A 27,454-nucleotide genomic window follows, 5' to 3' on the forward strand; every position below is an offset into this window, starting at 1 on the left:
TGGCTATGCAAGGTTGGGAGAGCAGGTCTTCATGAAAGTATCATACATGAACATGAAGTACCCCACATTGGGGTACATTTACAAAAATGTAAAGCAGTATACATGCTCAAACATGGCCTACTTCTCTTATGGTGATTGCATAGTTTTTGCTGAAGATTTCTATCAATATTCTAGCAATCCTGGTATCTCATCCTTAATCAGGGTCCTACTGCCCATTTGTTGGCGATGCCTGATGGAAGCTAAAGATTCCACAACTCTTAAAAAGAAAAAGGTAGTGGGATAAACTGAATCTATTGCTGAGAGCCATGATGGTGGCCCTGCCATCTGAACCAACACTCCTGAGCAGTGATCACAAGAAACCGCTGCACAGTATGAGACCAGTAAGACACTAGAAGGGGAGGGGAAAAGATTATTCTAATGGAAATAGTCACTGGTTCAACTCACCTGATGTCCTACAGTTTTCTTATGTTCTTTGCTTGCTTGACCTGGTTTGGCCTTGGCGGGTTTTACAGCAGTGCGAGACAGCAGCATGCGACCTGAAGAGGTTGCTGAGGTGGGACTAAGGGCCTTCCCCTCATCCTGAAACAACTCTGAAAGCATCTTAAACTGGTGGAGAAGTAGGAAAAACAAATTACCTCTCAAAATCAGGGGGTGAGTATTCTAGAAGGGAAGAAGTGCTGTCTAAGGGTCATGCAGGGGTCTGAGGAGGAGGATGCCGGGTTCTTTTTCTTAGCTCTGAGTTGCTGTGTGACCGTGATACAGTGAACAAACCATTTAATCTAGAAATGGGTATAATTGTACTAGTCTGCCTCAGACAAGTTTTAGGTTTAATTGATTATTTATAGTGCCGCTTAAGATCCTCAGATGGAAATAGCAGAGTACTGATGCTAAGGTACAAAGAATGAGTGGTATTATCTTCTATAAGTATATAAGATGGTTAGAATCCTAACTCATTTTCTGTAAGCAGTTTTCTTTTCTTTTGGTGGAGGGGAAGATGGGACAGAGTAAGACAGAGCACACGTTCATACATATGTGAGGTGTGCAAGCGTGTGCTGATTTAACGATAAAATTGTTTGTATTTGTGGGTGTCTTGGCATCAAATTCTGGCTTGACTTGAGTCTTGTGCATAGAGCCAGCAATAGCTTCACAGGTCAGCCAGTCTGTGACGTTGTCACAGGTTGGCAATGCCTTTAAGGGTACTTGGGCTCAAGCATACCTCTGTCACATCAGCCATCCCATCCCCTTGCTTCCCCTAGCTGGTCCTGATTAGCTGGGTGATTTCATTAAAAGGGCTGAGAACTCAGTTTGAGTGTGGAACCACAGACAGCGGGCACGCTTCTGTGGAAGGCCCTGAGTGATGGCCTACAGGAAACTAAGGGGACAGTGAGGGCTCTATCCCAGAGACAGAAAAGTAACCCAGAAGGAACTGGGAACTGAGCCCGGGAGAGGCTGAAGAAGAACCCAAGCGGGGAGAAAGTACGTTTTGCTTGAACTTGGACTCAGAGTAATCCAGATGAAGTGGCTGAGCCATAGGAATCTCAGGGGCAGACAAAACCTGGGTGAGGGGAAACTGAGGCGGGCAGCGCCAGCAGTACCACACTTGGCCCTGTGACACACTGCTACAGATGTTCCCTCAGTGTGGACATGCTGCTGTATAGGACAGCTTGGATGCTAGAAGAGAACATCAGGAAAGCCTCCCCTGTCATCCCAGTGGTGCGTCAGGCTCCTCTGTAGCTGAGAAAGGAGACTGAATGGACCAAAAGGCTGCACAGAGTACTCCAGTCTGACAGCTTTCAAATACACCAATCAGCTAGAAAAAGGATGGATTCAGCTGGCTGAAGATCCACTCTATCTGGCAATCAACAAGAATGGTGAAAGAACCTGCACAGCCTTCCCAAGCAACCCCTGGGACCCAACTCTGGTCCCCTTCCCTCCCTCACAGCACCTGTAAATGACAATGACCACAAAATGTAACTCTGCTATAATAGCAACCTGAAACAATAGTAACTATACAGGCAACTACAGATAATGCTTCCAGGACATTGCCAGAATAAGGAAACCTGAGCCCTTCTACCTATGAATGAATAATCTTTAAATTAACATGTGTTCTCTTATTCCCAAGAAATAGGAACATTACATTTTCAGTAACATAAAGCAATTAGCTAAGTATGGCCGACAAGGAACGATCATTAGTTGCCTTATCAAATTTGATGAGTGTGCACCATGATCAATGAAACAGTCCGTGCAACTGTATCAGAGTGAACTGTACCAGAGTGATGCAGTCTGCTAGCCCCGCATTCATGTGTTTTAAAAAGGATGTAGCTGCCCAGGGCAATATAAAGTTACGATATGGGGGCCAGAAGAAATCTGAAATTCTTGAACTAATAATAAAGATGAGTATCAATTGCTTAGATCTCTAAAAGACTTATCCAAGCCATTTCATACAAACTGTGGGTCTATATCAGTCAAGTAAGGAAGCCCATTGTGATTTGAACCTTAATAAGCTTCATCCAGATGAGTCTGCTACTGGCACGAACACAAAAGAGTGTGTCCTTCTTTGGCTTTTCATTGCTGATGGGCCAGTGTTTCTAAGGAATCAAATATATGAGGCTCATTATCCCCCTCAGGTGAAGATCTGAGTGTAAAAATGTTCAACTTAATTTAAAAGTCACCATTTTCAAAGGCATCTTCTGCTATTGTGTGTGAAAACGGGGGGCAACACATAGCAATTCTTTACCACTGGAACTGAAGGATCAAAGTAAAGATAGTACATATGAATAGGGCACTACTGAGGGAGTCTTCATTGTCTTTTCCTGGCTCAGCACCTCTCTTGGTTTCACAGGGCACTGGCAGTGCTCAAAGAGAAGAAAAAACACGGAGCAAAGGGCAGACAAGTCACGTGGTAGGAAACAAGCAAGCATTTTTCATTTCACATGAATTTTTCGGATGATCTCACAGACATGCTGCTAACACATGCCAGCAGCAAGCATGAAAACTGAGAACTCTCACATATTACTTGTGTGACACATGCACTGGAATAAAACATGCTCGAATAAGTGCCATGGACCAATTTCTAGAGCAGGCTAACATTTCAAGTTGTGCATTACATAGCCCTTCTAGGGAAGCAAGCTTGCCATGCACATTGAGTAGACCAAACTTTCTCCCCAAAATCATAAATCCCTAGAAGCTGTAATGATGCAGAGGTAAGCAATTATTAGAATTATAAGTGATGCACTAGATTTTAGGTTTACCTTCTGTTGAATATGTATGGCAAACCCAGAAAACAGCAGCAATAACAACAACAAAAAGTAGATTAAAATCAAGAATTAAACCAGAAAATTGAAAGCTACTGTGAAGAGTTACTAATAATTAAGGCTGCCTGAAAAACTTCCAGAGAAACATCTTTTCCACTGGATAATGGGGTTTCCACCAAAATCTAAAGTTTCTGTGGGAAAAAAATTATTTTGGTGGAATTTCCATTGGGAAAAATTAAAACATTTCATTTCAGGTAGCAGGGGCGGCTCCAGGGCCCAGCACGCCAAGCGCATGCTTGGGGCGGCTTGCCGGCGGAGGGTCCTCTGGTCCCACAGCTCCGGTGGATCTCCCGCAGGCGTGCCTGCGGAAGGTCCGCTGGTCCCGCGGCTTCGCTGGAGCCGCAGGACCAGCGGACCCTCCGCAGGCACGCCTGCGGGAGGTCCACCGGAGCTGTGGGACCGGCGAGCAGCAGAGCGCCCCCCACGGCATGACGCCGTGCTTGGGGCGGCGAAATGTCTAGAGCCGCCCCCTGTCAGGTAGGACTGGATCAAGCTGACATTAATCTCTGCATCTGCCTGAGCTGGCACCATGCTTTATGGGAGTTATAGCTCCAGATCTCTCATGCCCCCATTCTTCCCTGTGGGCCATGCTCCTCAGCCAGACTAGATCCCCCATGGTGCCCGACAGTCTCTTCCTGTGGCTGAGGCACCATGGCTGGGCAGCAGTGCCCAAAGGGGAGAACAGGTGGTTGTGGATCTGTCATGCCCAACTCCCAGGAGGCACCACAGAAGCTCACATGGTCACAGAGATTAACATCAACCTGAAATGAAACATTGATGAACAGAAAATGTTTGTAACTTCTCATTCCATAAAAAGTTTAGATATTTCAACTTTGTATGTCAATTCAGAATGTAAACAAATGACACAATACTGGAATTTCCCATGGGATGGCTATCAGCTGCATTAATGATTATACGGGTATTATTCCAACTAGTCTGGAGCCCTACAGCTAGCAAATTCCCAATAGCTGTCATCAGGAAGTACATTTTATACTTGCATTTTCATTTCAGAAGAGAAATAGATAGCATTCCTACCATTAAGAGAAAGTAGCTCTTCTCCAACAGTGAGCATGTCACCCATTATACCTTGGTGTAATATTTTAAAGTTTTAAATGGGATAGTCCCATGGAGTTTAAAAATAAAAAACACCTTCAGCGATCAGTAAATTCTCCAGCCAATGTAGATTTTCCTGCTTTACTGGGCTCTCGCTTTGATTTGGCTTTTGGAACAGGTACATAGGGGCAACCTGACTTTCTTGTATAGTTGTTTAATTGGTCTGAACAGATAAGAAAATTCTGTTTTCACAAAATATTTAAAAATCAGAAGGTCTGCAGTTTAGAAGGGAACAGTCAAGCCTTCCTACTCTATTCTGATACATCAAGATCCCTTGATATCTTCCAAAAAGCCCGAGCAAATTTACAGTGAAAATTCATGTAAGGCTAAAAGTAAAAAAATATTCCAACTAGCAAATCAGCAAACATACCAAGCCAATTTCTGATTTGTGGTTTTCAAAACAAATGTTCCAATCCCATTCCATTAAAATCTATGGCTAAATACAGACAGACTTCAATGGGAGTGAGATCATGCCCCATAGCTTTCTAAATATGTACAAATAACTAAATAAATAGAAACTATAGCCAAGTGGAGAGTTTAGTTTCTAAAGCTTATATAAAAAAAGCTGACCTTTAACTTGACATCCCATGGCAGGGAGAAAAAAAAATCAATCCTCAACACTAACCTTACTTGATTTTAGGACCTTGATTTGTTCTTCATAAACTGTGTCTTTGTTCTTTTCCAGAAAGCCTTCACACTGATATTCCACCTAAAAACACAAAAATGTGATTTTTTTCCTACAAAAAACTAATTAGGAGTTCATTTTTGCAGGATTCACCAACTGTAACCTGTGAAATTAAAAAGTTTCCTATTCATGTTGTTTAAAATATCAGTCACTGAAAACATGCTTGCATGACAAACACTGCTTGTAAGAAAGGTTACTTTCTAATAAAAATGGAACTTTAAACCACAACATATGCATAACTGCTGTAATTGTATTAAACCAGACAAAGTGCACATGTGCAGAGATGCCTTTGCTGAGACAGTGTGATTGAGAATCTGGGCTGAGCCACTTCATCTCCTTGTGCTTCAGTTAACATAGCTGTAAAATTAGAAAAAAGCCAGACCTCACTGACAAATAGATATCCCATCTCATGAGATAGGTAAAACTGGTCACACTGCTGAAGCCAGCTGCACAAAGGACTTCATCTGCATTCAAATAGTCTTCAGTAGTAATTGTAGGTATGTATTCTTCAAAAGACAACAGACTCTATAAATGATAATGATCCCCACTTCTTAGTTCATTCCTCTACTGCAGGAAGATTGATTCTCTTGGACTTCAAGAAAGGCCACAGGCCTCACACTAAAACTGATCAGAGATGACCTACCTGACCTAAGAATGGGTGGGGAAAAAACCAATTGCCCCAAATCCAGAGAATAGTATTTTAAAAATACAGGGATAGTAAGAGATATTTATTTGTCTCTCTCTCTCAATCTAACCCCAGGAAGACAGGGGTTGCATCAGCAGCAGTCTAGAAGTTCACTGAACAAGAATGACCTCTTTAGTAACTTTGCTATCAATAGGCTGGGATCAAGAGTTGGAGATGAATGCCCTCTTTCAAAAAGGAACTTCACTGGCTTTGTGTCTCCAGGCTACATGTCTCTAGATGGAGCATCTGCCCACAGTCATCTTCTCTTCACTGAGAACTTCACCTACCCATTTAGTAACACACCGGCATCGAAACTATCCCCATAGCTGTAGCAAAAATAAATCCCCAAATTCCTCTACACAAAAATAATGCTCTTCATGCTCATTAGCCATTAAGGAACAAACTCTGATCAAGTCACTACAATATTTATTAAGGTGAACTTCACCTCTGTGCATGGGGCCCACACAAAAACCATCCACCATTTAAGCCCTATTTTGAATTTCACCCTAACTTTGTAACATTAAAAAGAGTCTTCCCAGCTGAAAAAAATACCACTAGAGGGAGGCAAAGAGCTCTATGTATTCCTTCAGGAAACAACCAAGTTTACAAACCTTGCCAGCTAAGGCCCATATTATGGGGTTCCCCCCGCCCCCGCACTGTTCCAAAATGTTTGTATATGTTAACTTATACATATATGAAAGACTCAATGGCTTAACATTGGTAATTTCTCAGTCTTACATGTGCTTATGACTTCCCCAGCCTGGGACTTCCCCAACCTGAACTATACTATTCAGTATAGAGTTCAAAGCATATTTTCAACAGCCAGGCTCAATGTATTTTACAGTATGTAAAGAGTTTAATGCAAGGACATGGTGGAGAAGAGAGGCAAAGCAGAGTCTCACCTTTTCTAGGCATAAATTCAAGTATATGAGAGGAAACAAAGTGAGGTCAAGTAAAGACCACAAATCCTGCTGATTCTGACATGATGCTGTTTTCTTTAGTACATGCTGAGCTACCCATATAGCCACATAGCTCCTATAAGTATTATAAATGAAAATTCTTTTAGCTTGTATGAGAGCAAAATCCTCATCCAGCCTTCTTCAATATAGCGTCATTTTAACCCAGAATTTAACTCCTTCACATGCAGACTCAAATTTTTGTTCAAAAACAAAACAAAACAAAAAACGTTTTTAAAGGTTTCTAGGCTGCTCAGCAAATTTAAGCATGTTGTAAGAACCGGTCTAGCAAAGTACATTTCAATGACCTACTTTGTCTTCCAGGTCATTAAAGACAGCTGCTCTCACTCACTAGGTGAAAAAAAAAGAAAAGCACATGTTGCTCCAGTGTTTTTGACTCTTTGTCAGCAGATTGAGTTTGTGTTATGGTGACTGTTCAACTGAGCATATATTGACATAAACATGCAGTAGAAATACACATAATAGGAGAACTGATGTTGTAAGATTCCGTTGTGGTATGTAAACAAATTAAGGTGCAATCTTTCAAAGGTAGGATGATCTGTGGTTAAAGCATGGAACTAGGAATTGGGAGATTTTTTTCATCTTCCCACCTCTGCCACACACTTGCTCTGTGACCCTGGGCAAGTCACATCTCCTTTCTGCTTTAGTTTCCCATCTGAAAGATGGGGAGAATATCATCTACACCGCAGAAGGGTGTTCTGAGGCTGCAAGCATGCTGACATCCATGGCTATACGTACACAGTAGTTTTCAGGGACATGCTGCATTCAGAACCAAAGTTACTGCTAGTAACTGTGGCTTATATTGAACATCCTAAATAATTCTCACTTTGACATAGAAATGATATATATCTGTACACAGAGTTATGTGCAAATATTGCAGAGGAAAAAAAAATCCTTACCTTGTCAGCGAAGTGTTGTATGATAAAAGCTTTGTTTGACATACGTGGTTTTTCGAAGAGTGCACATTTCTTCAAATGTGTATTATACAATTTCTGGGCCCAAGAGTCATCTGATCCTTTAGGCATCTGCATAAGAGAATATAATACACCATTTATACCATCTTGTGGACCTTTTAGAAGTGAATAATACCAGAAAGATGGTTCTGTGATAATGGGGGACAACACTTTGCATTCTACTTCAAACTTAAGCCCTTTGCTAAAGTGAAGATGAAAAGCCAGTAACTAATTATGGGTCTGACTCTACAGTTGTCACTGAGCGTGCTGTTTATTACTGCAGGTAGCACCACTGGGACTACCCTCAGCAATGTTTCTGGGAGCAGGCTCTACTCAAGTTACAGACACTCTGAATAGAATAGGGGGGAAGGGAAAAAAAAGAGAAGGTCAAGATAACTACATTTTATTAACAATGTTTCAGTGCAGTATATCTGGAAGCAAAAAGTCATGTATTATACCCAAGACAGCTTCTTATTAACGACAGGCTTACTAGGTCAGAGCATATCCATTATTATTAGTTGTTTGTGATGACTCAGCAAGGAGAAGCCTCAAGCCACTGTACACTGTACACACATGTAATAAAAAGATAGTCCCTGCTCCAAACAGTTCCTAATCTTAGCATATGATAAAAGACAACAGGTAGAGAACAAAAAGAATGATGTGGGGGGGGGATGAATTGAGGAAGGAGGAAAAGATCACTCAGAAACAATTATACTGGGTATAATAAGAAGCAGCCACAGTATACCAACTGCCTAACCATTGTCCAGTGTTTTCTAGGCATCATGGCAGAACTGAGTCTTAAGGAGGGATTTGTAGGAGGCCAGTATAGTGGTTTTGCAGATTTTTATAGGAAGTTCATTCCATACACAGAGAGGGCATAGGAGAAAGCATGAAGGTGATTAAAGAGAAATGGACTGCTGGGTGATGATGGCCAGGGCCTGACCTAGTAAGCCTGTGTTTAGGCAACTGTTTAGACAAACTAGATGGCTGCCTGGGGCGCCTAGTGGTTGGAGGCGCCTAAAAGCCCGCTCAGGCGAGGAGGTGGAGTGGAGATGAGCTGGGGGTGCAGGGGCGAGGAGGGCCGCCCACAGTAAGTAGGGGGGGCGCACAGGGGAACCACTCCCCACCCCAGATCACCTCCACTCTGCCTCCTCCGATGAGCACACAGCCCCCGCTCTAAGTCTCCTCCAATTGGTGCCGCAAGCCTGGGAGGGGAGGAGAATTAGAGCGATGCCGGCGTGCTCAGCGGAGGAGGTGGAGCCAGGCTGGGGCCGGGGTGGGGTTAGCTGCGGCACAGGGAGGGGGGGGGAAGTCTCCCCAGCAGGGGCGGCTCTAGCAATTTGGCTGCCCCAAGCAGGGCGGCATGCTGCAGGGGCACGCTGCCGGTCACCGGTCCCGCGGCTCCGGGGGACCTCTTGCAGTCATGCCTGCGGGAGGTCCACGGGAGCCGCGGAACCAGCGGACCTCCCGCAGGCATGACCGCAGAGTGTCCGCTGGTCCCGCGGCTCCGGTGGAGCATCCGCAGCCATGCCTGCGGGAGGTCTACCCGACCGCGGGACCAGCGCACCCACCGCAGTCATGCCTGCGGGAGGTCCGCTGGTCCCGCGGCTCCCGTGGACCGCCCGCAGGCATGACTGCGGAAGGTCCGCCGGAGCCGCCTGCCGCCCCAAGCGGGGGTCTGGAGCCGGCCCTGCTCCCCAGGCAGGGTTAGCTGCTGTGGGAGGGGGGTGTCCCCGGGTGGGGTTAGCTTCCGCGGGGGGGTGGGGAGGAGAGAAGGAGCCTCCCCAGGCAGGGTTAGCTGCTGCAGGGGGGCTCACCAGGTGGGGTTAGCTGCCGTGGAGGCAGGCTTCCCGAGCAGGGTTAGCTGGCACAGAGAGGGGGGGTAGCTGCTGTGTGGGGTGTCCCCGGGTGGGGGTGGGTGGCGGGCTCCCCAGGTTGGGGGCTGAGTTAGCTGCCGCGGGGGGTGGGGTTAGCTGGGTGTGGGGGTGGCGTAAGGTGAAAGTTTCGCCTAGGGCGCGAAACTTCCTTGCACCGGCCCTGATGATGGCTGGCACCATTGGTTCCATAACGTAAGTGTTCAGAAGAGTGGAGGGGAAATAAGTCTTGGAGGACCTCAAAGGATTTAAGTAGTTTGTGTCTGATGCAGCAGAAAAGGGGCAGCCAATGGAGGAATTAAAAAAGAGGGCTGATGTGGTCAGAGCACTGAGCCAGGGAGATAAGGATTTGAAAGGACTTCAGGTGGAGGGGTGAAGAGGAGAAAGCTGCACTTGTCAAACCTAGAAAGGAGAAGGTCACAATAGTCAAGACACAAGATGATTAGAGCCTGGACAGGAGCTATAGATATGTGGATTTAGAGGAAAGGCCGGAACATGCTGGTCTTTTGTTCTCCAGCGGTTGCCAAATCTCTTCTTAGCCGCTCCAAATAACTTTAATCAGAGCATCAAAACAATCATTAAGTGTAGGTGACTTTATTCCCATAAGCACTGCATAACGACAACAGAAACAGGAGACCGGTGTATCTTGCAGTATAGAAGTCAAGTCATTTGAACACGTACCTTACATTCCTCATCTAGCAGATCCAAGATGCCCAATTTGGCCTCTATGAGATTAATACAAGGCTGATTGTCATAGAAATCAATCAAGGTCCATGGAATTTGTTCCTTCATATATTCCTCCTGTTCCAGCTTAAAGACATGCTATGTGGGGAAAAAAAAATCTTTAAGAGCAAAGCCTGGCATTTTTCTTAACTCACTCCTAAAAAGAATCTATTATAGGGATATCTGTGAACTTGTGAGCATATGCATGTGTGTGTGTGAGAGAGAGAGAGAGATAGAAACACATATATTTGCTTCTTCCACACTGTGCCACATGTCTTTGAAAACAAATAAGATACTCAAATACAAGGATAGCAATTATGACAGGTAAATTAGGGCCCCACAAAATATTCATAATGGGGGGGAGGGATAGCTCAGTGGTTTGAGAATTGGCCTGCTAAACCCAGGGTTGTGAGTTCAATCCTTGAGGGGGCCATTTGGGGATTGGTCCTGCTTTGAGCAAGGGGTTGGACTAGATGATCTCCTGAGGTCCCTTCCAACCCTAATAATCTATGAAAAAAAGCTGAAATTCTTGAAATTTGAGATTTTCAAATTGTCAAGGTTTTATGAAATTTGCCATTTCACACACACAAAAAAAACTAATAATTTTTTGCATGTTTTCCACTGAGAGACTATTCTGAGATTCATTTGCTCTCAAATGGTATGTTCAAACATCAAATTTTAACAGATTTTTTTGCAGAAAGAAAGATTTTTCACGTCTTTCAGTGAAAGAAACCCATTTTGCAAAACGTTGTGAAAAAGTTAAATTTTGCTATAGCAAATTCACAATTTTATTTGAGTGATTATTTCATAGAAGATGTAATAAAAAAATGACACTGCCATAACAGAATGTGCACAGAAAGCAAAGTGAAAGTTTTAGAACAAAAATCCCAACAGTGAAATATTAAACATGCAAACTTTGGTCATTCTACAGTCATTCTTTTTAAAATAAACAAATCCTTTGGAGAGTCTTTGTTTGTTTTACTCAGTTTAAACTATATTTCTATCCGAGCTAAATTGTAAATACATATAATTAGAGCTGGGTGATATTTTTTTAGTAAACAGAAATGTTGTCAAAAAATGCATTTTGGGGGCTTCAAAACTATTTGCAAATTTAGGTCAAATTTGACAAATTGTTTCATTTGGGGAAAAAATGAAAAAAACTTCAAAACACTTCATTTTGAGCATTTTGACTTTTTTTTAACTTTTCATTACAAAATGGCATTACATTTTCACATTTAGACAAAAGAAAAAACACCAAAAATTGCAAATCAAAACAAAAAAAATGATTTTTTTTTGTTTTGAAATGGCCCAAAAATGTTTCAGTTGATTATAAACAATTTTTTTTAGTTTGTTGATTTGACAAAAAAATTGTTTTGTTTTAAAATCAAACCTCCCCCCTGCACCCTGGATTTTTTGGTTTGGCCCCCAAATTGAAAAAATCATTATTTTCTCAACTCTTTATATAATTGCTCTGACTCACAAAAAAACCAAATTCTGAATATATTGTAATAAATATCAACATTTGTGACACTATTTAGGAGACATAATTTTAGTGTTGATAAAGCCACACAACACCCTTAAAGTTATCCTTGACTGCCCTCTTAATTCAATGTAGAAGTCTATCAGTCCACTGTAGATCTCCAGCACACACCAGTAAGAAAGCAGAAAACTATCCTGACAAAGTACTTTATCCTTTTTATTTCATTAGCTTAAGCCTTACACGATGTCCTTAAATATAGACACTCTTAGAAGCAGATCATGGGAGTACGCTACATTTTAGGCACTTAACACCAACATTACATGGTAAGATAATTCCTCACAGGAAATTGAATGATATATAGGGTGACCAAACGTCCCGTTTTTAAAGGGACAGTTCTGTATTTAAATCCTCCTGCAGGTGTCTTGACTTTTTCTTAAAAATGGGCAAATTGTCCTGTACTTTCTGTCTCCCCCCTATCAGTACTGGTGTGTCCTACTGCTGGCTGGATCCCTGCTCACCAGCCACTCACCCACCAGTGGTGAGTGGGGGCGGGGGTTCAGTGGCCAACGATGGGGTTGGGTGTGCAAGGCTAGTGGCAGGGCAAAGATGCAGCGCGTGAGGCTGGCCACTCTCCCTGCTGCTCTGTCAGCGCAGCCCCCCGCTGCATGCCGGCTCTTTATTTTAATGTCATTAGGTTTCCTGATTCCATAAAGTTCTGTTTTCTTACACAACTGCACAGCAATCGTCAATTCCACTTTCCACAACTTCCCTACAGCCCCTGGGGCAGAGGACATACTAGGAAATGGAGTGAGTAACCAAATTGTGATGTACTGTAGTATCCCCAGCTGACTATAGTCTCTAGAGGACCATAATCAGCCAGCCAGTTTTGAACAACCCCCAGGATCCATGATGACCCCAATTTGTGCTGCATCCATTCCAAATTGGATGCAGCAGAAACTCTGGCCCTCTGGATGCAGGGAACAAACACTGGTTTGATAAGCTCTTGGAGCTCATTACGGGCCACAGCAGCAGCCACAGAAAAGACCATCCATTCTCTCAGCCATAATGTGGGTGCAGGGTTTGCAGCTGCCATGTAAGGAAGGAAATAGAATAAGGGTGAAAGTAGTCTGTGTCACAAGAATGATTCCTTGGGATCCCTCTCAGTGCAGAATCTTTGCTATAAGGATGAGAAACCTTTGAAATACCTTAAAAGCAGGGCATTGAGGAAAACCTTGGGAAGCTGTGACCTCTGTACCAACAGCATCAGCAACACTACAATAATATTGTGGACATTTTGCACTGGGAATATTCAATTTCATTTCTGATAAATAGTTTACTTCCAAGTGCTCAGTAATTTGTATGGCTGGGACATGTACTCATGGCATAGGATCCAGCTTCTCAGAACACATGCACTGTTGGGGTACATTTGCATATATATTTTAAAGCTATTCTAACACTCTAATGGAATCCAGCAATGCTGCTGACACTTAGGACCTGGCATATATCACTCGATTCATCTTTATGCAGATAAAATACATAATTACAAACTATAACTCTGGCTAAGGATAGCAGGGTTGTAATCTGTTAAAACTGAGTGCTCTCTGAAGAAGGAAGAATAAAGACTTGCCTCTCACCCTGCTGACTCTAATCAATGTTAGGAAGTAGCTGTACTCTTAAAAATCATGCCAATGTACACCATAAACCAAGAAAATTAAAGTGGCAGATTTCCAGAAGTGAATGTTTTCTTGATGCAACCACTGAAGAGGTTCGCATTGGAAGATATGCAGATATGACTGGCTCCAAATTTATCTGCATAGTATTCTTATTGACAAGCAGTCTCAGCATCTTAATTGCAAAGCAAGGCTTTCTGTTGCCTTAAAAATATTACTATGATAAGAATTCAAAATATGCCCAGAGTAGCTGTTATTTATTCAGTGTTTCCCAACCGGTATGCCATCAGGCCCGAACAGGTGTGCTGCAGAATTTTTTGAAAAACGACGTGTGAGAACAAAAAAACCCTTCCCTTGTATTTTAATTAGTGTCGGAGCTGGATTGCATTCTGTACTTTTGTTCTCTGGGATGAGGCCCATTTCAAATATCATGCATGCATCACATTCCGTTCCCCAAAGCGAGATTAAGATAGAAAATTTGAATCCTGCAGAGTGGGGGAGGGGGAAAAGAAGGAGAGAAGCCACCTTCTGGTTGGCTGTCTGTCTCATTGCCCCACCTCCTCCAGGGGCAGAGCAACCAATCAGAGTGCAATCTCCCTCTTCTTCCCCTCCCTTCCAGTGAGCAATAGGTTGGCTCTTCTGCAATAGGTTGGCTCTTCTTCCCCCTTCCTCCTGAAGCTGCCAGCTGGGGCTGGGTGGGGAAGAGCCCCTGGAGCTTCCCCCTCCAGCCTGGAACATAAGCGAGAAGCCCACTGCAGCCCCCCAGGGTTGGGAGAGGGACGAACCCCAGGAGAAGCAGAGGTGAGGTGAGGGGATTGAACTGGGGGAGGGTGGGTGTTGGGTGTGAGATGGGGAAGCTGGGGATGTTGAAATGGTGATATGGGGTGGGGAGGGCAGGGTAGAATTGGTGTGAGGTGGGGCCTGGGGTGGGGTGGGGTAGCTGGGGAGGCAGAACTGGTAGGGTCTGGGTGGTGATGGAGCAGAACTGGGGTGTTGTCGGCGTAAAATGTGTGAGTCAACTGAAAATACTTGTCACCATCTGTATAATACTGTTAATGATGTTAGATTCTAACATCATTAACTGCATTGTACAGAAGGTGAATAATAAAGGGTGACAAACAGCTTAAACTGTTTTTAAACAAAGAGAACGAGTTCATTTGGAGACAATATGTTGGTGTGCCTCAAAATAATTAAAGATACCAAGGTGTGCCATGGCAGAGAAAAGGTTGGGAATCACCACTCTTGATTCTCCTCCCATTCCACTCTAAGCCCCGCATCTAAGACAGCTTGTTGTTATTTTGAAGGCATTCATCTCAGACACTGGGGATCTAATTATCAGAACAGACGTTGGAGAAGGGAAGTGGAGCCAATAATTTCCTACTTACCATATTGAACTGTTGCTGCAGTTTTTCATTGGCATAGTTTATACAAAACTGTTCAAAGCTGTTTATCTCAAATGTCTCGAACCTGCAAAACCAAGACATTCCAAGTTACTACCACAATGTAAAGATGTAATAAATGATTCTGTAATCTTAAATCATCTCTCTAATCATATTTACACAGAACGATCAGTGGCATTCAGGGGGTTATGCTGAGTATAAACATGACACAACAGAGTGACAGGACAAAAGGGGCAATGACATCCCAGTGCCAGGAGCAATTCTGAGACACTTTCTCCTTGTTAAAGGAGTATCAATGTGGTGATGCTCATGGTTTCTGGAGAGCATGTTAGCCATCCTTGCTTCCACAGTGCTCAATCTACAGAGCAGTCTTGGAAGAAAATGTACATTCAACTCTCTGGGACAGAGGGAAAAGTGCTACAGCAGCTGGTGCAAACAAATAAGAATAAATAAATAAAAATAAATATAAAAAACAAGGAAAAAAAAACAAGAAAAAAAAAAGGATAAAAGAAAGCCCAGAAAGGAGATGAGCAACAGTGCAAACTCAGAGGCATGCAAAGGGGAAGGACCAGATGCCATTTATTAAATCATCAGCAGAAAAGTGGAAGATAGCTGAAGCAGAATGGAATATGGCAGTTTAACCCTAACTAAATATTGTTGGTTTTAAAAACAAACTTTAACCCAAATATTTGGACTAAACTGATCAGTATGAAAGTCTAAGAACAAGCATATCTGTATATTGTAATTTTTCCCCATTGTGATACATTAATGAGCTACCAATGGCAAACTTGCTAAAGTCCAAGATCCAACTAAGAATGCCTAATCTGAAAGCCAGGACACAGGTCCTGGGTGGTGTGTCAAAACCACCACTAATAACTCATTACTGCCTTTAATCAGAGTAACTAGTCACCAGTTTTTTCATGGTTTTCACCACGCACCAATACATGTGCTAAAGAATTTGTCAGCAACTCAGAGGCTACCGTCTTGCAGTAAGATACTTCTGCCCCACACATCTGGTCTCTCTGACACAGAATACTCACCCGTAAATGTCCAATACGCCAATGAAAGAATGCTGCTTTATAGTAGAATGCAGAGCTTTGTTCACATGATCAACAATCCAGTTAAAGAGTTTAGCGTAGATATGTTTGCAAAGAGCATCTCTGGCATTGATGGCCTGCAGTTTGGAAATTGGTTTGATGTAGGTCTCAGAGGCAGTAGCAAGCTTCCTATGGCAAAGCCAGTGGGACATCTCTTGGTACTCCACCCCCATGAGGTCACAGAAGATGGTGAGGGGTTCATGTTTGTGCTAAAATAAAAATAATTTCCTTAGGTAACATTACCAATATCGCACGTTTAATGTCAGTGGATTTTTCTGTTATGAAGTTATCAAATATTGAGCTGCAACAATTATGTTTTCACGCCTCTTTCTTTCTCTGTATCTATTTACCGACTTGTGTCTGGCACTCAGATACTTTAGTAAATTAGCATAATCATGGAAATAGCAACATAATTTCCATTAAGTGCGTGTTTGTGGGTTGATCCCCACGCAGAGTATTCACAACCCAAACAAAGAAATGAGCTACAAAAGTTTTCATGTGGTGACTAAGTTTTGGAGTCATTATCTACTGAGCTAAAACAATCAAACTCTGATTTGACTTAGAAATCAGAGAATCTTTACCGCACATATGTATTTACCCCTATTTGACGGTATTTGCATTTAGTATCAGAGAGTGCATGCTTCAGTTGCATAAACTGGATGAAATCAAAAAGAGGAGCAGTGTGTGGTGGGTGTATTTAGGAAGGAGAAGTATAAAATATAGGAGCGCTAATCTGAGAAACATTCTCATACACTCATATATAACCATGCTTCAGTGAGAGATCACTGAAGTTCTATCAAAGTCAAAAGTCAAGTATTAATAGGGGCCAAAAAGGAAGGGGTTTAGAAACCTGGTCTCAGATATAAACATCAAAAAAGGTGTTTCCTCATTGAATTCTGGGGAGAAATATAAAACCGTCAAGCATGTTAAAAGATGTAATTTAACTCTCACATTGAATTGTATGCCTGAGATAGTCCGATTTTCTGCCATAGGAATAAAACACTGAATTGCTCACCCATACTTCTACATTACAGCAACTCAGTCAAGTGCTGCTCATGAACCAAGTAAATTGCCACCTTATATATCAAATGATAGCACAGATCTTTCCCATTAATATAAAATTTCCCTAGCCCCACCACTTTCAGGTTCACTGATCACACCAGGGTAGCTCAGTAGTCAGCTGACATGAAGCAGGACCAAAGGGATTTGAATAGGACCAAGGGGATTTCTTCTCCTACAGACAACTGGGCACTGAAGGCCAATAACATAATGATCTCTCCATTTTATTTTCTGACCTTCAGCCCCTGTCCCTTCCTTCTTTTTGAAGTGTTTGGGGCACACTATACTTTTACAGCATCAAATTCCAGTTAACTAAGGATGTCTTTCAGTTTACCGATAATGACTCTAACTGTACTGGAACAACAAGATGGCAAAACAACAACAAAATAATCAAGCTATAACAACGGGAAGGTCCTTGTTCACAAGCTACACCCAGACTAATTATGTCCTTAATTCATCGACATCCAAAACCGCACCCGCACTTGTTTCCAACTGGCACGTCTTCCTGAAATCAGCGACATAAAACATTTCAAGACTGAAAGGAGGGGTAATCAGAGTCTCCACAGGTCTTAAAGCTCCCTATATCATAGTGACAATAGAGTCTCTTACACAACAAAGTCACTCAGTACCTTAATAATAAACATGCTCCTTTGCTGCTTATTTCAAGGTTTAAAGGTTCAACATACAATTTAGCTGCAATACAGCAACGGCCATCATAGTAAGTTTCAATTTTGCCAATGTGAAGATGATTTTGGACGGCTTTCAGCAGCTCAATTGCGTCACTGGTGCTGCTGCTCATTCTTCAGAGACTTAAAATAGTGTCAAGAGTCTGAGAAATACTGCACTCATCCTGACATTAACAAAAGGGCAAATATTCACGTTCTGCTTTGACATAATGGGCCAAATTCTAGGCAGAGATCTCTAATGACATTAGCAGAAGTGTCATGCCACTGACCATGAAGCGGTAGCATGTGCTCCTCCTTAGTTTCCTACTTGGAATCACTACTTGATGCATTTTTTCCACGAAGAGCCCGTTTAAGACACACCATGGGGTCACCCCCATTGATGGTTGCTGTGAAACCGTTCAGATTCAGAATGTGGTGCCAGAGCAAGAAGACTCATCAGCTACGCTCTGACACAGAACATGCTGTCATACATCCCAGATTACTAGCATGGGCACTCGAGCACTGACAGCAAACACAAAGGAGAAAGGGGGAAACTAGAATTGCTGCAGCTTGGAGAGCAGGAGATGGAAAATACACCTCTACCCCGATATAACGTGACCCGATATAACACAGGTTCGCATACAATGCGGTAAAGCAGCGCTCCAACAGATCAATGCATCAGCTCCCAGCCATGGCGCTCCACTTCTTGCCACTGGTGAGTGTGGGGAGGTTGGGGAAAGGACGCCCCCCGCACTCACCTGTGGTGGGAAGCGGAGCACTGCAACTGGGAGCTGGCGGAGTGGAGCAGGCTGGGGCTAGGCTGCTCCTCTTCCCACTGCCGGTGAGTGCGGGACCTTTCCCCAACCCCACCCCACCCCCAGCGACACGGCTGGGGCCGGGGCAAGGAAAGCGGAGCGGAGCGGGCTGGGGCTGTGGTGCTCTGCTTCCTGCCGCAGGTGAGTACAGGGAGCGTCCTTTCCCCAAACTCCCCACACCCACTGGCAGCGGGAAGTGGAGCGTTGCAGCTGGGAGCTGGCAGAGTGGAGCAGGCTGGGGCCGGGCTGCTCCGCTTCTCACCGCTGCCGGTGAGTGCCTGTCAGGGGGTGGGGTGTGTGCATAGGGGTCAGGGCAGTCAGGGGACAGGGAGCAGGGGGGTTGGGTAGGGGGTGCCGTCCTGGGGGTGATTAGGGACGGAGATCTCTGGAGGGGGCGGTCAGGGGACAAGGAGCAGGGGGGCCAAAGCAAGTTCGATATACCGCCGTCTCATCTATAGCACGGTAAGATTTTTTGGCTCCGGAGGAGCATGTTATATCAGGGTAGAGGTGTAAATGCTGCCTGGCTCATTAATAAAAATTCAGGGCCTGATAAGAAAAAAAGCTTCTATCATTTGTGAGCCCAAGGAAAACACACACAAGAGCAAGACAAATCAGCCCCTTTTGCTTCCCACTGCCAGGACACATGTCACCTGCAGGAAGCCTTTGCGGGAGAGAGATAAATGGGATTGTCCTCAATGAGCAGAGAAAGGAGCTACACTCAGCATACACCATACAGACTCTTCGCTGCTTCCTTCTCAAATGGTCAGAGAGGAAAGGTTCCTGCAGCAATGACCAGCAAAACCCTGGAGCCATTAACTTGCTGAACCTTCTCTTCTCTCTGTATAGTATGGTCCCCTCCAGACAGCCCAGTAAGATGGCGTATTTTGTGAAATGTTTGCTTTGCGGATATTTGGATCAGTTTGGCATTTAGCATCAAACTAGAGTCATTCAAGCAAAAATCCTACACAAATCACAGGACCATTTGGTGTGGGAGTACAGACACTCACCCACCCTCTCAGGACTTCTAAGCTAGCATGTCTGGAAGAGTTCCCTAGAAAAGACCATTTGTGAATTCAGCAGGGAGTCAAGAAAGCCTCAGAAATAATATGGAGAGCCTCTGACAGGGATCTAGAAAGGGAACAGCAGAATCCATCTGCGAAGAGCAACAGGAAAAGTCATACCAATCTAGAAATGAAAAAAGAAGTTGCTTGTATTTTTGTACTGGCCCTACTTTGCATGGGGGCTTCTGCAAACAAATAAGACACCCAACCAAAAAATTCAGCAGTGTCACAATAGAGTGTAACTATATTCTTTAAACACATTTACAACTTACAGGGATTGTGCAGCTGTCAGCATCCCGAGAGGTAAACCCCACGTTGCCCAGGTGAAGGATCCCAGCGAGGATTCGAAAGATTCCCATCTGGTAGGAATCATTAATCCCTGAAAGAAGGTGAATAAAATGCCCTGAGTAAAGAGTGAAGGAAAGACCAGCTGCTGAAAAGAAGGGTCCAATATTTGTAAACAGGAATGATAAAATCTGCTGGAATTTTGTGGGAAATTGCCACCACCTCCCATCTCTCAGTTGTGTGAGGAGTTCTGCAGAGAAAATACTATTAGAAAATTATACTTGGCCCTCCTATTACTATGTTTTACCATACAACATTATAATAAGATGCAAGGATGATTCACTTTAACAAACTACTAAATATTTTAATGAACTACCTATATTGCTGCTTAGACAAAGTTTTACAAAACCCACAAAAATCTTATATACTGCACCAGGGGAATCCAGCATTTATTATTGCTTAAATAATGTTTCCTCTTCCCTGCACTAAAAATTTGATGATACACTACCTTCCTTGTACTTTAAAAGTATCTGAATCCCAAAGGTTAACAAAGTCTCTCTCTATATATTTTAAATACAATATAGAAAGAATGAACTGAAAGCAGGAGGGGCCCCCGCCCGAATTACCCAAGACCCGAGCTGAACTCGGCGGCGGCCCCCGCCTGCCCTGTCCTGCCCTGCCCCAGCCTCCCCCCCCCCTCCCCTCACCCGGAGTCTCAGTGCCTCGCGGAACAGCCGCAGCGTGTGGGCGGGCTGGGGCTCCTCCCGTCAGCCGCGCGTGGGGGGGGGGGGGCTGGGAGCACACGCCGAGCGAGGAGCCAAGCGCCCCTGCGGGCGCTGCGGGGGGGCGGCTCAGGCCCCGGCGGAGACTCGGCGTTGATGCGCTGAGGCTCCAGGAGAGGCGAGCGGGAGCCCCGCTGTTCTCTTGGGGAGCCCGCCGGGGGCAATTGCCCCCTGCCCCCGGCGGCCCTGACTGAAACAGACTATATAAAAACGGCTATGATTCCAAAGTCTGAACTACACCTATGCTTCTCCAGCAAAATAGCAGAATTACCTAGCAAAGTGCAGGCCTGTCTGGTGTGTACCATTTCCTTAGCATCATCAATGCCGTCAATCACTGGACTACCCCCTTGCTTCGTATAGTGAAAGTAATTTGCATTGCCTACAAGAAAGAACAACAACAATTTTTACACACACTAAAGTAGAAACTACACAACTGCAAACATCTCTGTGTTAAGCTGTGTAACAGGTAAAGCTCGCTTGAGCTTCTTAACCCAAATGGCAGAACCCATGGTTTGAAATATATTTCAGTTTATTGGAATCACTGACTCCTCTGGGCCATCTGCATTAGTGGACTGCTCTCTTTCAGGTTTAACGCTGCACCTAAATGTTTCTAAAGCCATTTGCTCCTGCAATAGGTTTGCTGTGTCCACACTAATCAGCATAGTCTCTGGAAGCTAGTACTGCAGAGCCTGTTGTATTGTTCTCAAGATCCAAAAAAGTTGAAGGTGTTATAAACCCTTTCACTGTCCCATCAGTTGTCACAACAGTCCATACACAGCACGTCTTCATGTGCATGGAAACAATTATCCTGCAAGTCTCAGCCACCCACCCAAGAATAGGTGCACAGTTGACAGTAGGGGTCTAATGTTATGATGCGTGTATATTTTAAAATGGATTGTGCATGTAGTTTTTCCATTGCCATGGTTTCTAGTCTCAATCATAGAATATCAGGGTTGGAAGGGACCTCGGTAGGTCATCTAGTCCAACTCCCTGCTCAAAGCAGGACCAATCCCTAGAAAGATTTTTGCCACAGATCCCGAAATGGCCCCCTCAAGGATTGAGCTCACAACCCTGGATTTAGCAGGCCAATGCTCAAACCACTGAGCTATCCCTCCCCATCAATGGTATAGTCCAAAGTATATTTGTAGTTGGTTCTGTCTGAGGACTGATGCATTCACATTATGCTAAGCCCTCCAACTGATTATGGGCATAGCACCTGGCATCCACTACAGTGAGCGCTGCAACTTCTTGAGGTGATTGTGCTCAAGGATGCTGTATGTGTAGTTTTGTTAAAGATTTTAGTGTATTTGAAAATCTTAAAGACAACAACAGTTTCCTTCTTTCTCCTGTTTTTGCCCTTGTCATCTAGTAAGGGCTGGGAAGGGGGTCCTCTGGATCACTTCTTTAGCCAGAACGAGATCAGTTCCCTCCTGCAACATTTATGGCAGTTGTCCTCTCAGGGGCTGTTCAGTGCCCCACAAGGGGAGGAGGAACGAGGAGAAAATAAAATAGCTTTACAACATTAATGGTTATCAAATATGTTTCTAATGCTATAAAACTAATTTTAAAAAACACACAAAAACAAACAAAACTTCTATTGCTTGACTTTACACATTATATCAGGAAATCAGCTGAGCGGAAATCATTCACCTCTCCATCCCAACCACCACTTATCTGTTCTTGGACCTGCCAGCTGGCTGGTGGTGGGTGGAAATCAGAGTACACTGGGGAGAAAAATACATGGTAGGCTGAAGCAGTGGGGCTGGCTATCCCATAGCAGCTACAGTGCCTCTGCTTTCCATCTACAGCAGCACTGAAATGATTTGAAATCAACTGATGTTGTGAAGGCATTCCCAAGATTTGCTCAGAGCTGAGCCAATCACACTGGTTATTAGTTAACACTTATGAAACACTAGAAGTAAATAAGTGTGGACACAAAGTGTTGTACAAACTTTCCAGATACTTGTGCTGATACTGAAAACTTCAAAAAAATTCTCTGGAGAGATGGAGCTACAGAAAAAGACCTGTTAGGTTGCCTAGCCCCTCCCTAGGCCAAGACAGGAATATTACAGTTACGGTTCTGTGTCTTGACTAGGTCACTTTTAAATGACTCAAGAGATAGGAGGTCCACCACTGCCCCTGAGAAAATATTCTACGCTCTGGTGCATATCTATGTACTGTACTGATGCCTGTCATTAGTGTGTATTAGCTTACATGGACTATGTAAATCTGCAAGTTTGCTTTTTTAGAAATAAAATGTCTATTTACTTATTTTTGTTAGCTGTAAGCAGCTCAGGATTAATAAGAATTTAAAAGACAGTGATTCTTCTTTTAGACTCATCACTCACAGACTTAGAGATAATACATTGTACATACTGATTGCACAGTACACTGGATGTGAATTTCATACCTAATCGCAGTGTTTTAAACTCAGGTAATGCTGCAGAGGCACAGAGCTGGTAGAAAATGTGATAATTTCTCTCCTCTTCTGCCTTTAAGACAAAAAAGAAGCAATTACATTTCAGAATTTAGCAACTGACAGAAATATCTGTCAGAGAGGGACAGAACTTCTAGATTTTAATATATTCTATAGCAATTAGCAACTCAGAGAAAGCCACAACAAAAATGAAAAAGTAAATCAACCTCTATCATTTCTTTCTTGGTTAATTCACTTCCAACAGCAATATGTATGCAGAAAAATTAAATCTGCAGGATTTCACATTTTCGGTTTGTGAATACTACTGAAACACAGACATACCATTTTGTGGGTGTGCAAAGTGGTCACACTTAATAACTTTACAATTGCATAAGATAACTAAATAACATTGCCTCACAGTTTGCAGTATTCTAATGAAAGGAACACTGAGAGAAAGTTATTTGCACTCACGATACTCAAATTTTTAGTGCCGATACCACCATTATAAACTAAGATACTCTTATGTTTAGAACTTCAAAAGAAAGTCTCCTCTTGGGCTGAACCATAGCATAACATTATTTACAAAATGCTACAGTGTTCTACAATAATAACCCAAACAATGCACTGGCACTATTGTAAGCTGTTATTTATTATTTCTATTACAATAGTGCTTAAGAATCCCAATCAAGGATCAAGGCCCCATTGGATTAGACGAAAATGTATCAAAGATAACAGTTCTGTCCCCAGGATCTCTCAGTCTGCATGACAGACAGGACACAAGAGGTGGACAAAAACAGGCAAAGGGGCTAGGTACGGGTTAGGAGGATGAGGTAAGAAAGCAAACAACTTCACCAGAAAAAGAGAAGTCACAGATTGTCATAATCAACGCCAGATGGGAGTGATTTGTAGGTATCATGACAGAGGTCAGTTTTAAAGGAGGGATTAAAAAGAGGATAAGATGGCAGCTTTATGAATATCAACAGAGATTTTCCCCATGCATGCGCAGTTTCTGTTGTGTTCTGAGACACAACTGTAAAATATTGTAGTACACGTACTCTGATGTCCACTATTATGTTGAAGATGTTTAACCCTTAGATATACAGTATATTCTTATTGCCATGTATACAGATTTACAAGCATAATTGATTAATATGCCTAAAAGCTATCTCTTGCTGCTCTCTTGGTGTTATATTACAGCTGCAAGACACTGGTGGCTTCTTAGAAATGAGAGATGCCTCACACTAGCTGGCAGTAGGATTGTTGATAGAATCACATAAACACACCCAGTAAGAGGATTGTATTACCTGAAATACCACTCTTGATTTTTCTAAGAGGTAAGTTCTCATGTTAGCACCAAGGATTCGGTATCTCTTATCGAAACCAATTTCAATGTACTTTCCAAAACGACTACTATTGTCATTCCTTGTGGTTTTGGCATTTCCGATGGACTAGGGGAAAAACACATACAGGTTTAATAGCTCATGGAAATTCTCTTACCTGTCTCTTCTCCTACATGGTTCACAACTGTCTTTCCAAAATTAGCAAGAACTTAATAGTGAATTCTTCTGTCCTAGTAGGGAAGCAACTTCCTAGGTTATAGCAAACTTACAGCAGGGTTATTCCATTAACACCAATATATGGGGTTGGCCAACACAGTAATGCTTTCACCTTCACAGTTGGATTTTCCAACTCAAAAATAATCCTGATAACCCTCCAAGGCTCTGGAATTTTTCTAGTTGAATAAAACGTCTTACAAAATGTGCATTGTCACAAAGATAGCCTTTTACAGGGCTTATGGAGACCATAAGTGATAATAATATGTATAGCACCTCTAACTTTGGCCATCACTGCAGTGCTGACTAAAATAATCCTATGACCCAGCCAACAACCTATATTTTGCATAGTTAATAATATATAATAAATAATCAATATTCAGTTACATTTCCAAAAAATTAGTGCCCCAGACATGCTGTTACAGCATATTTACTTTGTGGGTGAATTTCATGTACTAGGACTAGTTAGCACTCCGTGAGAACAAACCGCAGGAATAGGTTCCACATTCCAGAATATAATATATGCAGTACTCCTAAGGATCAAAGAAAGGTTTAATAAAAAGCATACACTATTTCTTGGATAGTACAGTACATTTTATGAATCTTTATAAATTTCACTCTTCAAAGACTGCTACTTCTTGGACTATTTATGCAAAAGAGAATTATGTGAAGTAGGTTTGTAGGATCAGGCCTCTGTTATATAAAGCTGAATTTCCTCACTGGGGTTGTCTTCAGAAAATGCCTGAGCTCACTTTAAAGAGCCATTTACTTATTCAGAAATACATCTAAATTATAGATGCTCCTGGTCATTTGTGTGCTTGGGTAGTGTGCTGATATACAAGTGAGTGAGTGAGTGTAAAATCATCTCAGCTGACAAGTGATGTTTTTTTCAAAAAGTTATGAGCATGTGGAAAACTAGGTTTATAAGAAACTGATTTTCAACCTTAACTACAGCAGTCACTCCTAGTCAAGTGCTATTATATACACACAGAGATAATATTGCATAGATCAACAGTCAGATCAGACAAGCTGGGCAGTTTTAATTCTTCAGAAAGAAGTGTCTCAAGCATAAAGACAAACAGAGTAATACTATCTGGCAGCTACACTAACTCATGATATAATGGAAGCATCTCCATATGCATTTTCATGTGTGTGTTACACTGGTAAGAAATTTTCAGATAGTGATGATGGAGTAATAGATAATTTCCAAGATGTATTGTGATTCTGTTTTGTGGTGATGGGGGTAAGTCTGATTACTAAGAGAGACAAAAGGTAATAGCAATAGTCAGGGCCAGTGCAACCATTTAGGCGACCTAGGTGGTCGCCTAGGGCGCTAGGATTTGGGGGAGGGCGCCATTTTCTTCAGCAGCGACCACGGCAGCCAGATCTTCGGCCACCCCGATCGCCGCTGGCATTTAGGCAGAGGGAGCTGGGGCAGGGAGCGATGGGAGGGCCGCCTGCAGCAAGTAAGGGGGGGGGGGGCCAGCACGCAGGGGAACTCCCTGCCCCAGCTCACCCCTGCCCCGCCTCCTCCCCGAGCACGCCGTGCTGCTTCACTTCTCCCGCTTCCCAGGCTTGCGGCACCTAAGCTGATTGGCACCGCAAGCCTAGGAGGTGGGAGAAGTGAAGCAGCGACAGCATGCTCGGGGAGGAGGCAGGGCAGGGGTGAACTGCTTCACTTCTCCCGCCTCCCAGGCTTGCGGCACCAATCAGCTTAGGCGCCGCAAGCCTGGGAGGCGGGAGAAGTGAAGCAGCGACGGCGTGCTCGGGGAGGAGGCGGGCAGGGGTGAGCAGGGGTCGGGGGGGTGCCTCAGGGTGGGGGGTGGGGAGCTGCCGAGGGGGGGTGCCTCAAGGCAGAGTGGGGGAGCCGCTGCGGGGAGGGGGCGCCTCAGGGCGGGGGCTCGGGGACGGGGGAGGGCACAAGGTGGAAGTTTCGCCTAGGGGGCGAAACATCCTTGCACCGGCCCTGGCAATAGTCATTTTGCAAAGAAAATAATCATCTGTCATGATCTAAGTTAAAACCACTGGGCTCTTTTTACGAGGCGAGGATTAAGGTAGGTTCTTTAGGAAGTGAAACCAATAGTCAGAGGGAATCAGCAGTGAATCAGTTAACAGCTAGTGGCCCGACACATAGCTGACTGTGGCTTGTTGGCACTTATTGCTAGTTCAGGACCTGAGACAGGAGAGGTATAGCTGGTCCATGGTTGCCCATCTCAAAACCTCAAGTCATATCACAATATAACCTGAAGAGAGAAGATGAAAGAATGGGCACAAGGGCAGTGTTTTGCAGTTGTGTGACTCTATCTCAGCCAGCATGTACAGGAGGCCTGAAGTTATTGATGGTTCTGGGTCCAGAATAGTCTGATTCCATCTCTGACTTTTATTACAACCTTGTTGCTTTTACAGTTAACATCGTCCCTGCTGTAAGACAAGAGGGGAATTCTTAATAGAATGTAAATGGAATGTTGAGATGCATAATTCAGATTATGCTGAGACAGAAGCAAGCACTTTCTTCTTTCTCATAGGAAGCAAGGACATTATTCATTATGCAGCAGTTAACAGTTTAGAAATTACTAGGGTTACCTGCTTTTAGCAAAGGTCTGGGCAGAAACAACATATGGAGTAGTTACCTTTAGACAGCATATCATTCTTCTGAAATTTTATTGCATTTAAGATGTAAAGTATATAATCATGGCAGGATGCAATATAATACTCAACTATATCATAACTATGGAATGTAATGCTACAGTACATCTACGTCCTACTTTTCTGGCTCATGTAGCCACTCCATAGAAACTTTGTGCTGAAATAAGAAGTAGGAAAAACAAGAAAAACTGTGACCAAATA

At 43.5% G+C, this 27,454-nt stretch overlaps 1 protein-coding gene across 3 annotated transcripts in view; it reads right to left on the reverse strand.

Moving 5' to 3' along the window:
* The window catches only part of MYO5A (myosin VA), a 191,132-nt gene that overhangs the window by 52,891 nt on the left and 110,787 nt on the right, over window positions 1–27,454 (reverse strand). For 2 of the 3 annotated variants that reach the window (XM_039492800.1, XM_039492799.1), the window contains exons 6-15: window positions 24,359–24,502; window positions 23,049–23,130; window positions 20,910–21,017; window positions 19,844–19,950; window positions 15,915–16,180; window positions 14,860–14,941; window positions 10,283–10,423; window positions 7,674–7,799; window positions 5,053–5,136; window positions 445–606 (exon numbers count right to left, since the gene is read on the reverse strand). In XM_039492800.1, the coding sequence (XP_039348734.1) occupies window positions 445–606; window positions 5,053–5,136; window positions 7,674–7,799; window positions 10,283–10,423; window positions 14,860–14,941; window positions 15,915–16,180; window positions 19,844–19,950; window positions 20,910–21,017; window positions 23,049–23,130; window positions 24,359–24,502 (1,302 nt within the window). Of the gene's footprint in view, window positions 1–444; window positions 607–3,251; window positions 3,255–5,052; window positions 5,137–7,673; window positions 7,800–10,282; window positions 10,424–14,859; window positions 14,942–15,914; window positions 16,181–19,843; window positions 19,951–20,909; window positions 21,018–23,048; window positions 23,131–24,358; window positions 24,503–27,454 lie in introns of all 3 variants that reach the window. The other variant, XM_039492798.1, reaches the window with a different exon arrangement.

This window comes from Mauremys reevesii, linkage group 10 (genome assembly GCF_016161935.1).
Source record: "Mauremys reevesii isolate NIE-2019 linkage group 10, ASM1616193v1, whole genome shotgun sequence".
Taxonomy (NCBI): Eukaryota; Metazoa; Chordata; order Testudines; family Geoemydidae; genus Mauremys; species Mauremys reevesii.